Source organism: Rousettus aegyptiacus, unplaced genomic scaffold, assembly GCF_014176215.1.
Source record: "Rousettus aegyptiacus isolate mRouAeg1 unplaced genomic scaffold, mRouAeg1.p scaffold_m13_p_5, whole genome shotgun sequence".
NCBI classification, from domain to species: Eukaryota; Metazoa; Chordata; class Mammalia; order Chiroptera; family Pteropodidae; genus Rousettus; species Rousettus aegyptiacus.
Genome location: NW_023416308.1, coordinates 3,102,263 through 3,116,201, shown reverse-complemented (window position 1 = coordinate 3,116,201; position 13,939 = coordinate 3,102,263). Strand labels below are relative to the sequence as shown.

At 54.8% G+C, this 13,939-nt stretch overlaps 1 protein-coding gene and 1 pseudogene across 2 annotated transcripts in view; one reads left to right on the top strand and one right to left on the bottom strand.

Moving 5' to 3' along the window:
* The first annotated feature begins 525 nt into the window (after positions 1-525).
* The window catches only part of DNAH10 (dynein axonemal heavy chain 10), a 106,874-nt gene continuing 93,460 nt past the window's right edge, over positions 526-13,939 (top strand). For both annotated transcript variants that reach the window (XM_036220479.1, XM_016133952.2), the window contains exons 1-6: positions 526-739; positions 4,058-4,144; positions 6,608-6,708; positions 8,119-8,227; positions 10,483-10,598; positions 10,823-11,036. In XM_036220479.1, coding sequence (XP_036076372.1) covers positions 526-739; positions 4,058-4,144; positions 6,608-6,708; positions 8,119-8,227; positions 10,483-10,598; positions 10,823-11,036 — 841 coding nt within the window. The remainder of the gene's footprint in view (positions 740-4,057; positions 4,145-6,607; positions 6,709-8,118; positions 8,228-10,482; positions 10,599-10,822; positions 11,037-13,939) is intronic.
* Positions 7,815-7,933, bottom strand: LOC118603347 (annotated as a pseudogene).

Sequence of the window (13,939 nt, the reverse complement as noted above, 5' to 3'; positions counted from 1 at the left end):
CGTGAGTGTTTTGTTTGTTATTCCCTGGCTTGGCTGGAAAGCCACAGCACTCAGCCCCTTGGTGATCCTGGGGGAACTTGTCCCCACTTCGACTTCTCTTCCGAGGCGTTTGCTCTTCCCACGCCCTCTGATCCGCAGCGTCAGGGGGCTCAGACTGGATCCGGGCCTGGCGTCCGGCTCTGCCTCTGCCACCTCCGAGGCCCTCTGACCTTGTCACCTCCCTTGCCAGGGTTTAAGGCGGTGCTGGGACTCACAGGACGCCCTTGGGGGGCGCACCGCGAGGCCCCGCAGTTGCCCGCCCCAGGTAGCAGCGTGTGCGCCCCCGAGAGCGCGGCGGGGCGGGGGTGCGGGCGGGGCCAGGCGGGGAGGGAGATGTGGGGGGGGCGGGGGGGGCGGCGCCTCCCGGCCCGCGCCCGTCGCGGCCGTTGCCGTTGCCGGGGCGCCCGTGGCCGCCGCGCCGTTGCCACGGGCTCCCGGCCGCGCGGGGCTCGGCTGGCCGGGGCCGGCGGGGCGCGGCGCGGCGCCATGGACGACCTGCGGGTGCTGTGGATGCGCGACCGCGTGTACCAGGCCTTCGGCCTCACCGACCCGCAGCTCTTCGAGGACCTGCTGAACCGCGACGACGGCGAGGCCGAGGACCTCATCCTGCACTTCCTCAACCAGACGAGCGACGAGGAGGGCGCCTCCACGCTCTTCTTCTACCGCGCCCTGGTGCCCGAGGAGGTGGACGTGGAGACGGGTGAGCCCCGCGGGCGCGCACCGTCTCCCCGCCGTGCGGGGTGCAGCTGTGGCGCGGAGAGGCTCCGGTGACTCCCCCGCGGGGGGCTCACGGCAGCGACGGGGAGGAGCCGCCGACCGATGATGGACGTGGCACGGATGAGAGCGGGGCGGCCCCCGGCGCCGGGAGCGACACCGTCTCCTGGGCAGTGACGGCCCTGTCCACCGTCCCGCAGATTTTAAGTGTTTATGTTTGACAAATTAGCATTTCAGTTAGCAAAACTAATGACTGTAACCGGATGCCCAGGACCCTCTGTGGAGGTGGCTGGTCCAGTCCCGGGACACAGAGGGGTGGGGGACGCATGGGGGGCTGGATGAGGAGACAGGACAGAGGGCGGGCAGGGGACTCTCAGGTCCGCGCTGGCGACGGAGACTGAGAAACGCGCCACGTTCCCTCCCAGCAGGAGCAGGGGCATCCGAGCAGGTGCCACAAGCCGAGGTGTGTGTGACGCTCCCACCGTGGTCCGAGCCAGCCTCCTGAGCTAATCTCCGGCCTTCCCCAGGCTTCTGCATCCCCTGCAGGGCCTTTCACAGAGTGGGAAAGGCTGAAAGGCGGAACTCTTTTTTTTAAATTTTTTTTTGTAAGGAACATTTACTTATTTTAAATATTCTCTGCACAAAATAATACACACATTCACTGCAGAAAAATCCAAAATCACAAATAAGCCATAATAACAAATTGCTGCTGGCGCCCACGGAGATGACCACAATAACGTTTTTGAATCTAACGTTCCAGTCTTTTACCTTTTTCCCCAGGCAGACCTTTGAACCTGGGCATTGTATGACAACAGGACCTTGAATTGAGTGAGACATTTTCACTACCACCAAGTGGAATTCTGGATACGAAGATACACACTAACAGGATCGACTATTTAACACGAACCAAATTTCAGTAGCCCAATTTCGTACACTTAGAAAAAAAATATACCAAAACCCTAAGACATGGACGTAACTTGGACCCTTCTTGCAACCTCTAGGTCAACGGTTAACAGTTTGGGGGCTGTTTTCTGTGCTGTGTATACTCACATGTTCAGCCCAGGGTCTCCTGGCTGGAGGTCCCCATTCTACAGGGACGCGGATTTCAGTCTCACTCCGGAAGGTCCCTCTGGTTCAGTCCTGGACCCTCCCAAGCGTGTTTGGAAACCTGCCTCGGGCCGTGACCCTTTGCGGGGCTGCCTCTGCATCTCCCCGTTCTCCGCCTCCTTTTCTGGTCCTTTCCTGCCGTCTGTCTCCACATGGTGAGAACGCCACCATGTCCCCTGCGCGGATGCTGTGCCTGGCACTCAGACCCGCAGACCCTGGAGGTGCCAGAATGGTGCCGAGTACAGGCAGAGGTGGGGAGGGGGGAGTCGCTCCCCAGCCCCTCGTTGCACATTGTCACTCACCCTCCGCTTACATCGCCTGGAGACTCGCAAAGATCCTTGGACACTTTCATTAGACCCTTTCTGGGGGCTCTGAGATGTGCGAAGGCCCTGGAGCAGGGCCGGTGTGTGTCTCTTCATTTCTCGTTTCTGTTTCTGCCCCTCTTCTGGTCAAGACTTCTCTCTTTCCTAGTTTGGAATTATAAAAATGGAGACAAACGGATGCTGGTGAGGGCGGGGTGAGGCAAGAGACTGTCTCCAACAGCAGCAGATAGCCCAAGATGCTGCTCTACTAGGCGAGCATGTATTGTTTCTTGAAATAACTAAATGGAATCATAATGTGTATGTCATTTAATAACTTGTTCAAATTTTTAAAAAGTACATAAGTAGTATTGAAAGATATCCTCTTAAAAATTCACATAATAGAATTATATAAGATAGAAAGGGAAAAGCAACCTTTCACCGTCCCTTAAGTCTTATTTTCATTCCTATAGTTTGTTTGGTGTGTATTCTGCCAGATCTTTTCCAAATCTTCCTGTTTATCTGTCTACTGTCTGTCTGTCTAGCTGTCTGTCTGTCTTTCCATCGATCGATCGATCCATCCATCCATCCATCTACCTACCTACCTACTGTCTGTCTGTCTGTCTGTTATCTATCTATCATCTATCTATCTATCTATCTATCTATCTATCTATCTATCTATCTACCTACCTATCTATCTAATCTATCTACCTATGTATTATCATCTAGATCTTTCTATACTATGTATGTAACGATAATATATAAATAGATAGTGTTCCTAAAATAATAAGATCATACTATATATATTATTTTTTGACTTCCCCCCCTTCAAATATATCTTGGAGAACTTTCCATGTCATTACCAATAGATCCACTTAATTTTACAGACATCGAGTACATAGATGGACCCTATTTTATTCATCTGCTCCCTAGTCAATGGGTACAGACCTTTCCAGGGCATTGTATTTTGCTGATGATGTAACGATGTAGCTCTCCCTTTGCACACTACCCCTTTCTGCGGGTTAGGTTTGCGAACGTGGAATTGCTGGCTTAGTAGGTGTGAGCGTCTATGCTTCGGCTAGGTCCTGGCAAACTGCTCCCCGCAAAGGCCCTGCCGGTCCACGCCCACGGCAATGAGGTTCCGTCTGCCAACACTGGATACTGTCACTCTCCATATATTTCACCGTAGATGAAAGGTGGACATGCTTCCTTATTCTAACTTACGTTTCAATAGTCAGTGGACTCGAGCCTCTTTTTCCGTGTGTGTCGGTCATTCCCCTTCCTTCTGGGCTCGTTGCGACTACGTGGTCATTCTTGCGTCCTTCCCGCCCTGGAGAATTCACACGGGTCTTCCTTTCGCGTCGCTTAGGGCTGTCGTTGGCACCCGGAATGTTTCCGTATGGCTGTGTCGGTTCACAAACTGGGCCCCGGGCACAGACGGCAGAAAGAGGCAGGCCACTGCAGATGGACAGGCGACAGGTTGACAAGCAGGGAACTTCCATCTGAGGCTTGTTTGTGGCCCCGGACGGCCAGGCCCCTCCTGCCTGGCAGCCAGTTTACAGAGAGGCCTGTGTGGGGTTCAGTCACGTCCACTGTCCAGAAGGTCTCGACCGCACGTTGTTCTCAGGCTGCGTCCTTGAACATGGTCCCCAGCGTGGGCCGGCGGGCGGAACGGACATTCCAGGGCCGGGGGAGGGCGAGGGACCTCTGACTGCCCAGGGCCCGCTTCCGGGTCAGCCGGGGCCACTTCCTCTCCGCGACCTCCTCCCACAGGCCGACGGGCGGGAGTCCCCCGCGGCGTCCCCACCCTCGGCTGCGAGGAGAGCCCTGGTTCCCGCGTCTCACGCAGTGACACAACTGTGTTTTATTTTTTGCTTTCCATTCATGGGGCTGCGAAGACGGAGAGACGCCTGCCCCGTCGGAGGAGGAAGAGGAGGAAGAAGAGGCCGAGTCTCAGAAAGTGGAGTTGGTGGATAAAGCATCAGGTGTGGCCTCGGGGGGGCCCGGGCGGGTGGCGCAGGAGCTCAGGGTGCTCCCAAGGAGGGCCCGGGCCCGACCGTCCGGTTCGACTTCTTACCTTTATGAAGCGGACGGACAGCTGGCAGGAAGGGTCGGCGCCTCGACGTAAGAAACGTCCAAACCTGTCGAGAAATTTTATGAGTTTATTCGAGCCAAACTGACGACCTGTGCTGAGGAGCGAGATCTCACTGCTTTGGAGAATGTCCATTTTGCAGATTTTTTTTTTTTTTTTAAATGCATTTGGAGTTAAGGAGGGGGCGTAAGGAAAATTAGAGGAAGGTGGGAAAAATCAAGGTGGGGATCGGATCACGGGATATTTAGGATTATTTGCTCTCTTGAGGTTGGTCTCGTAATAGAAGGGGGTCTGAAAAGCAGCATTTCCAAGGTGTGTTCGCCTGGCCGCACAGAAACAGTGGCCGGGGCTGGTTTGGGGCAAAGATGAGCCTTTACTGCCAAAGGGATAGGCCTAGGGCTCCCCCCGCCAAACCCTCCCGCTATGACGGGCCAGTGAGGAATTTATGATGGGGTCGCCCTGTGAGGTGACTTTGCACAGAAGCCTTTTTAAAACCCCCTCACTTACAAAGCCGCCAGTCGTCAGATTTAGAGCCCGCCCTGTCTGGTCCAACCTCATCTTAACCGATGACATCTGCAAAGCCCTTTCCTTTCGGCTGACCTGAGGCACAAATCAAAGATTTCACTGCTCATCGTTTGCAGCTGGGGCCCCCCCCTCGGCATTTGCGAGGTCTAAACCGGAGCAGCTGCCGTAGATACGCGTGGGTGCGCCGTGACACCGTTGGCCCCTCGTGGGCTTTGTGCGGTTTCTCCTGTAGCGATGAGGTGCCCTTAGCTAATGCTTTGATGCCGCTCTCTACAGCGGCGGTTCTCAGCCAGGGGTGGGGGCATTTCGGCCCCCAGGGGGCAGTTGGCAATGTCTGGAGGCTTTTTGGGTTGTCATCACTGGAAGGTGGCCTTCCTGGCATCTCGTGGCCAGGGATGCTGCTCAGCACCCTACAGGGCCCAGGACAGCCCCGCACAACCAGTAACAACCTGCCCCCCAGCCCCGCACAGCCAGTAACGCCCCGCCCCCCCATGTCGACAGTCCGACTCTGAGAGACCCTGCTCCAGATGACCCCGTCCCCAGCAGTGTCGAACGACCCCCCCTTCCCATCGATCCCACAATGCTCCTCCCCTGACAAAGAGCAGATGCTCTGAATCAGACACGTCGCTGTGACATGATGCCAAATCGTCAAAAACCAGAGGGGAAAGAGGATGTGGGTGCTGTTCAGTGTCTCCTTCAGTCTCCTTCGTTTTTTCGGAAGGATTTATTTTCCACCAAAATATAGCCCCCTGCGTAGTAAAGGTGGTGGGAAGGGGCCTACGAGTCTGGAAGTAAAGGCTGTGCGTCCTTCATGAGGCCCGTCCACGGGGGCTTCCGGCGAGGCCGACGGCGGTTCTGAGGGCCGTGGCCACATTCGCCATGTTCACCTCGCAGTAATATGCGCCCCGCGTTCGGTGCCAGTAAATTTGTGAGCAGGGTCGACCTGGGTGGGAATGCTCCAACGAAGCAAAATAACGTTACTTCCAAATCAATACTTAAGTGCATTTTACGCCCCTTAAAACTTGCCACCTTGTCTGCCTCCGAGCGTGCAGCTCAGCGGCGTGGAGTCGGTCCATCAGCGCGTTTTGGACTTCAGGCTGCTACTCGTGCTCTGATAATGGTGGCGGCACCAGCTCTGGACGCTGCCCCCTGCCGGCCAGCAGGCCGAGTGCCAAACCGCCTTGTCATCTAGTGCCCCAGAGCCCGACCCGAAAGTGATGCTGTCCCAGTTTAGGGGAAAGACAATCGGTAGTAGACAGGATTCGGCCGATTCCAGAGCCGCCCCGCCTTGCCGAGGGGGAGCGGGGCTGTCCAGGGGAAGCGCCGCCTTCTCCGTCAGGCACTCTCGGGGCCGCGACCCGCCCCCACCAAGGGTCCTGCACCAGTGTCGAGGACGGCAGACTCAAGAGACGGATGCTCATTCTGTGAGGACGACTTGTCTTTTCTGCCCCCGTGGGTTTCGCATTTCATAGTGAAAAAAAGTTAATGCTAACGTGTTAGCTGTTACTCTCACCCTGATGATAAAGTCCCTTTTGAAGTAAAAATTCGAGAAGTCACTTATTGAACACTGAACCTAGGAGACACCCAAAAGAAAAACACACACACATTAAATTTCTGATCGAGGACCCATCCGAAGTATAGTACAACACTCCTCATTAGAATGGAAGTCAAGGTCACCGTAGGATTTATGTCTAAAAACTGTAAGTACAGCTTTCTGACAACATGCAGGCCGAATGAAATAGACTCCCGTACAGAGCGCAGGTCTGGTCTTGATGGGAGGGAACCCAGGCTCCCGATGAGTTCATCGTGCTCATTGACTAACGTTCTGCAGCTAAGAGTGTTCCGCTGAGAAACAATTCTGCTCATCAGTCTTTAGTCGGCATCGAGGACGAAGAAGGGGACAAAGAGAGTTCGGAAAACCTGCCCGTCAAGGTACACGTGGGTCTCCCCTCCCTGGGGCGGGGGTGGGCAATGGGAATTTCGTGCCCTCTGATGAATCTGAGTCCCTGACACGATTCGCACGAGGCACATGCGTATGGGAAGGGAGATGGCAGGCCCCTGTGTCGGGAGTCCCCGAGAGCACCCTCAGAAGGCAGGATTCGCTCGAATGGCCCACAGGACCCAGGAGAGCTTTCACGCTCGTGGTTATAGTTTATTTCAGTGAAAGGATGCGGGTTAGACTTGGCGAGGAACGAAGACGCACAGGGCAGGGTCCAGCAGAGAACAGGCGCGAGCTTCCCGTTAGCCCGTCTCGGGGCTGCGGACATGGGTGGCATCGAGTCTCCCCCAGCAGCTACGTGAGACACGTAGGGAGTTCGCCGGTCAGGGAAGCGGACCCAAGCCTCCGTGTCCAGGGTTCTTCCTGGGGGTCAGTCACGTAGGCAGGAAGCGCCCTCGTGTCTGACATGACTCAGTCTCCAGCACCCGCAGAGGTCAAACTGAGGCAGTGTGACCCGGGCACACAAGGACAGGCGTCGCCCGCAAATCGGTTTGTTGGCACAGACTCTCCGGCATGACCAATCCACGTCCCCACGTGTGCACGGACACTCACAGCAGGCAGGACCTTCCGACGGCTTGGAGGTTCTGACCCGGGGGCTGGTTCTCGGCCGGAGTGAACCGCTGTGGGACGTGCAGGGTTTGGACGACCTCGGTCTGCTGAGTTAACCCTTTCCCGCACAAATCCCGGGGGTAGCTCTTAAAACCAGGATGTAAGCATTTAGCTCGGTCTGTGCCAAATGACATTGCGCTTACCGCTCTGAGAATGTGCCCCACCCCCCAAGACCAAAATAAAGCCTGGTTTGTTGCAATTTGCAGCCTAGAAAACACTCTCTCTGGACTTTTCCCAGGCCGGTTTATTCAAGTGTGGCTGCGTTGGGCAGTTAACAGATGAGTCAGGCTTTGGGTTCAGAGTCTGGGTCATTTTATTTATTTGTTTGTTTGTTAATTATTTTTTTAGGTGAGGCAACCCTTGGTTGACCTCACAGATTGCAAGGACCTTGTCAGCTTACGATCCCTTATTATTATTATAAAATTTTTTATGTCTACAGCACCTGGTCTTCCCAGGTGGTCTCCCCTCCAAGTACTCACCAGGCCTGACCCTGCTTAGCTCGCGAGATCAGACGGGGTCGGGCGTGTTCAGGGTGGCGTGGCCGTAGACGAGCCCGGGGCCTTTTAGCTCCCGCGTGTGACCCGCCAGCACCTGCTCTGTGGCCGTGGCTGCGTCGTCAGGAGGCGCGATCAGAGCGTGGCTTTGCGAGGCGAGCTCACGCGCGCTGGAATGCGAGGTCATTCGGGTGAGCGGAGGCACCTCGGCGTGATGCGTTTTTGTCCCCCACGTTTCAGAAAGTTGTCAAGCACGTCGTGTACAAGACGAACCTCCACGTGCTTTGCACTCCTGTTCCCGAGGAGTTTCTGGACCAGAACGTGGTGTTTTTCCTCAGAAATACGAAAGGTATATTTCCGGCGCATGCGTGTGTGATCGCGGGGGTGCGTGCATGTGCCCGTATGTGTGTGCGTGAGATTCTTAATCTCTACCCTTTCTTGAGAATATCATTTTTTATTAGCACAGTCAGTCCTCATTATTCATAGATTCCATATTTGAAAATGTACCTACTCAAGATTCTTCGGAACCCCTAAGTCAGTACTTGCAGCATTTCCAAGGTCATTCAAGGACAGGGGCAGAGGAGGAAAGCTTGGAAGCGCACATTCCCCGCTGGGTGGGACGAGGCGACATTCTGCCTTCTCGTTGTGGCTCTCAGCCCGAGCGAGGGTCCTCCTCGTGGTCTTCACATTTCTTGGCGATTTCACGGTGCGAAGCGGCCCCGAGCACAGTGCCCAAGCGCCGTGACCTGCCTCCCGGACGGCACGTGCGCCAGACGAGCTCCGGGCAGGGGCGAGCGCTGGCGCTGATGTCCGCGGGGCCCGCGGGAACCAATCGACAGTCGCGTCGAGTAAGGCGCCTTTAAACGGAAACTCGCACAAAGCGAGGTTCTGTCCTGACGGTTGGCGAAAACATAATAATATAACCAGAGGCTCCAGAGAACCTCACTCCGTGTTCCTCCTGGGAGCGACGGCTCAGGATTGGCCGATTCGGGGTCCGTGGCCCGTTACAGGACAGAGCCGAATAACGGGGCCTGACCGTACCGATCTCTTCTTAGCTCTAGTCACCACAGCTGGAGGAAGATTCAAAGCGTGACCCTGAGCCGTAAGAGGGAAGGCAGCCTGCTCAGGGGCCACGCTCGTCCTGCGGGGAGCTTTTGGACCAGGTGTTCCTGACGAGCGCTCCTGCTTCCCCCCACCCTGGGCGCCACTGGGTCTTTTCAGCGACTCCCCCAGGGACTGGCGCTCTGCGGTCTCTTCGGACCCCGGGCTCTTCCTCCTGCTGTACCGCCCGCCCGCGCATCCCCCCCAGGTCTCCTGCCCTTGGCCCTCCCTCCCAGCTGCCATGGGCCGTCTGTGGTCTGTGCGAGGCTGCGTGTTAGGGCTCGCCCTAAATTTTAGAAAAAAAGTCCCATTTATTTATTTATTTTTTTCCTGTTTTGAACTTTGACGGCTCTTCGGGTGAGGGTCAGGCGTTTACCGATGAGCAGTGAGCGTCTGCGATTCGTCTTCCCAAACGGGCGGGCGGGAGCAGCAGGGAAGGCGACTGCAGAGCACCGAGCTCGCAGCCCCGCGCTCCCTCCCCCCCCTCCCCCGAGCTCGCAGCCCCGCGCTCCCTCCCGCCCGAGCTCGCAGCCCCGCGCTCCCTCCCGCCCCAGCTCGCAGCCCCGCGCTCCCTCCCGCCCCCGCTCGCCATCGCCATCGCCCTTCGCGGCAGTTCCCGTCCCCAGGGGGCGGGGACTCAGCCTAGCGCTTTCCCATGGATCAACGTGGGCGGGGCGCCAGCGGCACCTGTCCCGACTGACTTTTTACCCGGAGAGTCACAAAAAACAACCCAAGTGTTTCTTCTCATGCAATTTGTGTTTTTTTTTTTTTTTTTAACAGTTATCATTCATGGATGCCAAGCTCTCTCTTTTTCATACTGGATTCTTACTCAATTTTCCTTTAAAATAAATTTGAGTAAAGAAGCAGTTGGTAAAAAGCGTATTAAGCGAAGAATAGCCCGCATCCGCACAGATGTGGGGAAAAGGCATAAAGGCTAAAGCGTGGGAAACAGTCGCCTCAGTTGATACATTGTGTTTCCACGTCGTTTTCAAATTAGGCTGAAGGGAGTCGCCGAGAGACACTGTAACATCTGCCACTCTGATCTCGGGGTGGTGTAAATGCACATCAAGCCTGGTCAGAAGGGCAGACGCCTACAGCATTAGCTTACAGCTTTAAAAACCCCGTGACTCAGAGGTGCTTTGGCAATGAATGAGGCGGGCCTTGGCGGGGCGGGAGAGTCGGGCCCAGCGAGGACCCCGGCCAGTCCCATTCTCGTCCTGCTTGGGAGACCCCCGCCAGGCCAGCTCACGCGTGTGGCCGGGGCGCCGCTCGTGCAAGCCCGTGACCCACGGAGTGTCGGCATTTACTTCAGCTTCTCAGAGGCGGCGGGATTCGCTTGAGGAGAAACGAGCGTGTAGGCCCAGTCTGTGGCTGGAACTTTTTATCTTTTCGGGTGCCGCCTGGGAGGAAGGAGCCGATTCCTGCTCAGTGGGGAGTGTTGGCTGTTTGCCAGCCCCCCCACCCCACCCCATCGCCTCCCTCTCTGGGTCTGTTTCCCTTTAGAGACCATCTCGGAAGCCAGCGATATGAAGGAGGCTATGGAGATCATGCCCGAAACGCTGGAGTACGGGATCATCAACGCGAGGGTGCTTCATTTTCTGAAGGATGTTCTCTGTCAGGTGAACGGGGGCCGAGGAAGGGCTCTCGGCGTGTGTGAGACGGGGGGAGGCCGTCCGCTTCGTTCCTCGCGTGTGCAGGTGGCCGGCCGCGCCCCCGCCCCAGGCGGGGTCCCTGTCCTGTGCCAGTGCCCCTCCAGAGCACTCGGAGCCAGAGGCAGGGCGAGCGCGTGCTGCATCGTGGAGCAGGACAGCGTGTGACCTGTTCTGTAAACCGGGCGTTTCAGGTTTTCTTGCCAGCTCTGTCCTTCAATCAGCACAAGGAGGCGAGCACGGCTTTGCCGCCTGGAGAGATCTATGACTCCGAGTATGACATGGACCTACCTAACATGCCTGGGGAAGCTGGCATGTATCACAGCATTCAGTTAATACGGGATGAATTTTTAATGAACATCCAGAAATTTGCAAATAGTATTCAAAGGACGATGCAGCAACTGGAAGGTAAGGCTTCCTTTTTTTTTCTCCTCTTACGTTAACGACGAATCTGCTTTAAGAAGGCGACTTAAGAATCCAGGAGCTTTTTTGTTCTGATTTATTGTTTATCTGCTTACGATGTGAAAGACAGAGCTGGTCATCGTGAGAGACACAGAGGCATGTGTCCAAAGAACTATGGCAGTGTAAGGAGCTTGAGAAAGGTGTTAGGGCCTAAAGGGTTTGGAAGAGGGCACCCATGTTGTAGGAGCGGAAGAAATCAAAGGAGACTTCCTGAAGGAGGTGGCATTCGACCTCCTCCGAAATGATGAGCAAAGCTGTACCAGGTTGAGGTAGTGAGTGAGCACGTTTCCGGCAGCGAGAACGGCCCTCGAACAGGTGAAGGGGGTTGGAAAAAGTGGGGGTTCCGTGAGCAAAGAGAGGGCCGGGTCTTGGCCTGGTGATCTGTGGGTCCACAGGGCCCCCACATGGCGGCCAGCAGCAGCTGCCGTTGCGGGGAGCTGCTCCTCACCTCCCCGGGTGGGGCGGGTGGTACGGCAAGACCCCCGGAGCCCGAGTGGGTGGGAGTGTGTGCGTCGTGAGCGGGGGACCGGAAGGGTGGGGGGGCTGGCTTGGCGAGTACCGTGGGCCCCACTTTTGAGTCCCGTGCTGTTCTCAGAGGCCCACATTGTGAAAGCCGACCGAGCATGTATCAGCAAGGGCCGTCAGGGCCCATGAGATGGCACTGCTCTCCTGGGAAAATGGACCCCCCCCCGCCGCCCCTTCGAGGTGAAAGCTAACGCACCCTGCTTTGCAGGAATGTTTTCTGTTGGAAGCGAGAAGACGAGAAACACAGGTGGAGACCCAAACTTTTTACCACATGCAATGGAAATTTTTTTCAAGATTCTATTTTAGAGGGGCCTCTCCCCCCCCCCCCCCCCCGAAGTGTAGTTTCTCTCTCGGTATGTCTGTCTCTCCTTCACTGTCTTGTGTGTCTGCCTGACCCTTTCCTTGGATTAATATCAAATAACAGGCGTGTGAAAAGTTGCTTCCAATACTCCTCCATGTGATTTGTGTGTCTTGTTTTTGATGTTAAAAGTAGATGAGTGAACATATTTTTTGTGTTTTAGATAAAATACTGGAAGGAAATTTGCTAAACTGTTATCAGTGGTCATCATCTCTGACTAGGTTATAAGAATAAAGTGTTTTTTCTTTCTTGCCTTCATATTTTTCTAAAGGATCACATACTATTTTAAACACTAGAAAATCAGAGGACTTTATGTTCTATAATGGCCCATGGGCCACGCCCAACCTGCTGGATGTAGAATAGCATTAACGGTTTTAAATGGTTCCATTTTGAAATGGTCCTATAAGGACCGATGTTCTAGCTTCAATTTCGCCTCTTGGTCTGCAAAGCCTAAAATAGTTACCATCCAGTACATCTGGAAAACATTTGCCAAACCCATCCTTTAATATTATCTCAAGGAAGAAATTTGGTTTTATTTTGGGACACTTAACAAATAGCTTTTGGTAGGTTATCGACTATCAATGGAAAAAGGCTCTTTGGCCCTTTTCCTTTGAGAGAAGCATGAGGTCATAAAGTCAGACACTCTGTTATGGAGGGAGTTTTTAACACATTATGTATGCTCATAGCAAGTATGCTTACATTACGTGTGTAAATTATGTACATAAATAGGTATATATGTTTTATTTTCTTGAAGTAGTGCATTCATAAGGTTTTTTTTTTTTTTTTAAATTAACTGAAACCAACAGATACCAATGAGCTGAGGCTCCGACCCCGCCTCGGATTCCCACCCTCAGCTCTGCTTTCTCCGGGCCCCTGTTGTGGCGCGTTTAAATCTAGGACCCACGGAGCCAGTGGAGATCGATTATGAGCCTTTATTAGCCGGCCGGCGCCTGACTCTCTGCACCATGCAGGGTCAGAGGATCAGCCCCGAGCTTCCAGAGGAGGCAGATTATAAAGCCTCAGCCCGCATCCTGGTGGGCCTTCGATCAAGCAGGCATGCAGATTACAAAAAGCAGAAGACGGCTGTTAGCGTCCAGTACAAAGATATATTGTTTCTGGGGGGCTCCTGAATCTCCTAGCAAACGGGGCCTGGTGGGCAGTCTTGTTACCCACACCCTGGCCCGAGGTCGTTTCTCCTGGGAGCTGGCGCCTGAAGATTTCACTCCCCGTCTTGTCCTTGGGACCAGCTTACTGAAGGGTTTTCCACTTTGACGCACCTTCTTGGACTCTTCAGCTCCTTTTATTGTTACTTTTTTTTTTCTTTTTTTTGCCTAAGTGTATGCCGACAGTGCTGTTTCTTCGTACCCGTCGTTGTTGATATGATTTCCGGGCACGGTGTGGAGGGCTTTGTCTGAATATCCGCACCTCACGTCATGGCGGCCACGGGGATCTCGCTCGCCGCAGTCGTGTGCTTTGATCGTGTTTCCTTATTCGTGCGGCTTTTTCCCATCCCGTTCCGGGACCCCCGCCTGCCGTTCTTTCCTGAAAACGCCGTATGAAAGTGTCTCCTGCAGCTCCCTTTGTCTTTGTCTTTGCAAATCCCCTCCCTTCGTTAGACGCTCTCCTGGCCAGCGTGCCGCGGCCCCGGTGCCGTGCGGTCTGCTGCTGGCTCAGCACGTTGCACGCCTGCCACTCCCGACGCGGTGGTTCCTTCTCCCGTGGTTGGGGTTCGCCCCCCCCCCCCACTGTGCAGAAGCATATCCGTAACGGGCCTCCTAAGAAAAGGCGTGTGGCGAGCACTTTTGTGAGAACCTCCGTGTCCAAAAATGACGTCGTTCTGTCTCCACGACTGGTTAATAACTTGCCAGGGTATAGGAGTCTAAGTTGAATACAGTTTTAGCACAGAATTTTGAATGCCCTTTTCTTCACTGTTTTCTAGCGTTCAGTATTTCTGGTGAGAATGTGG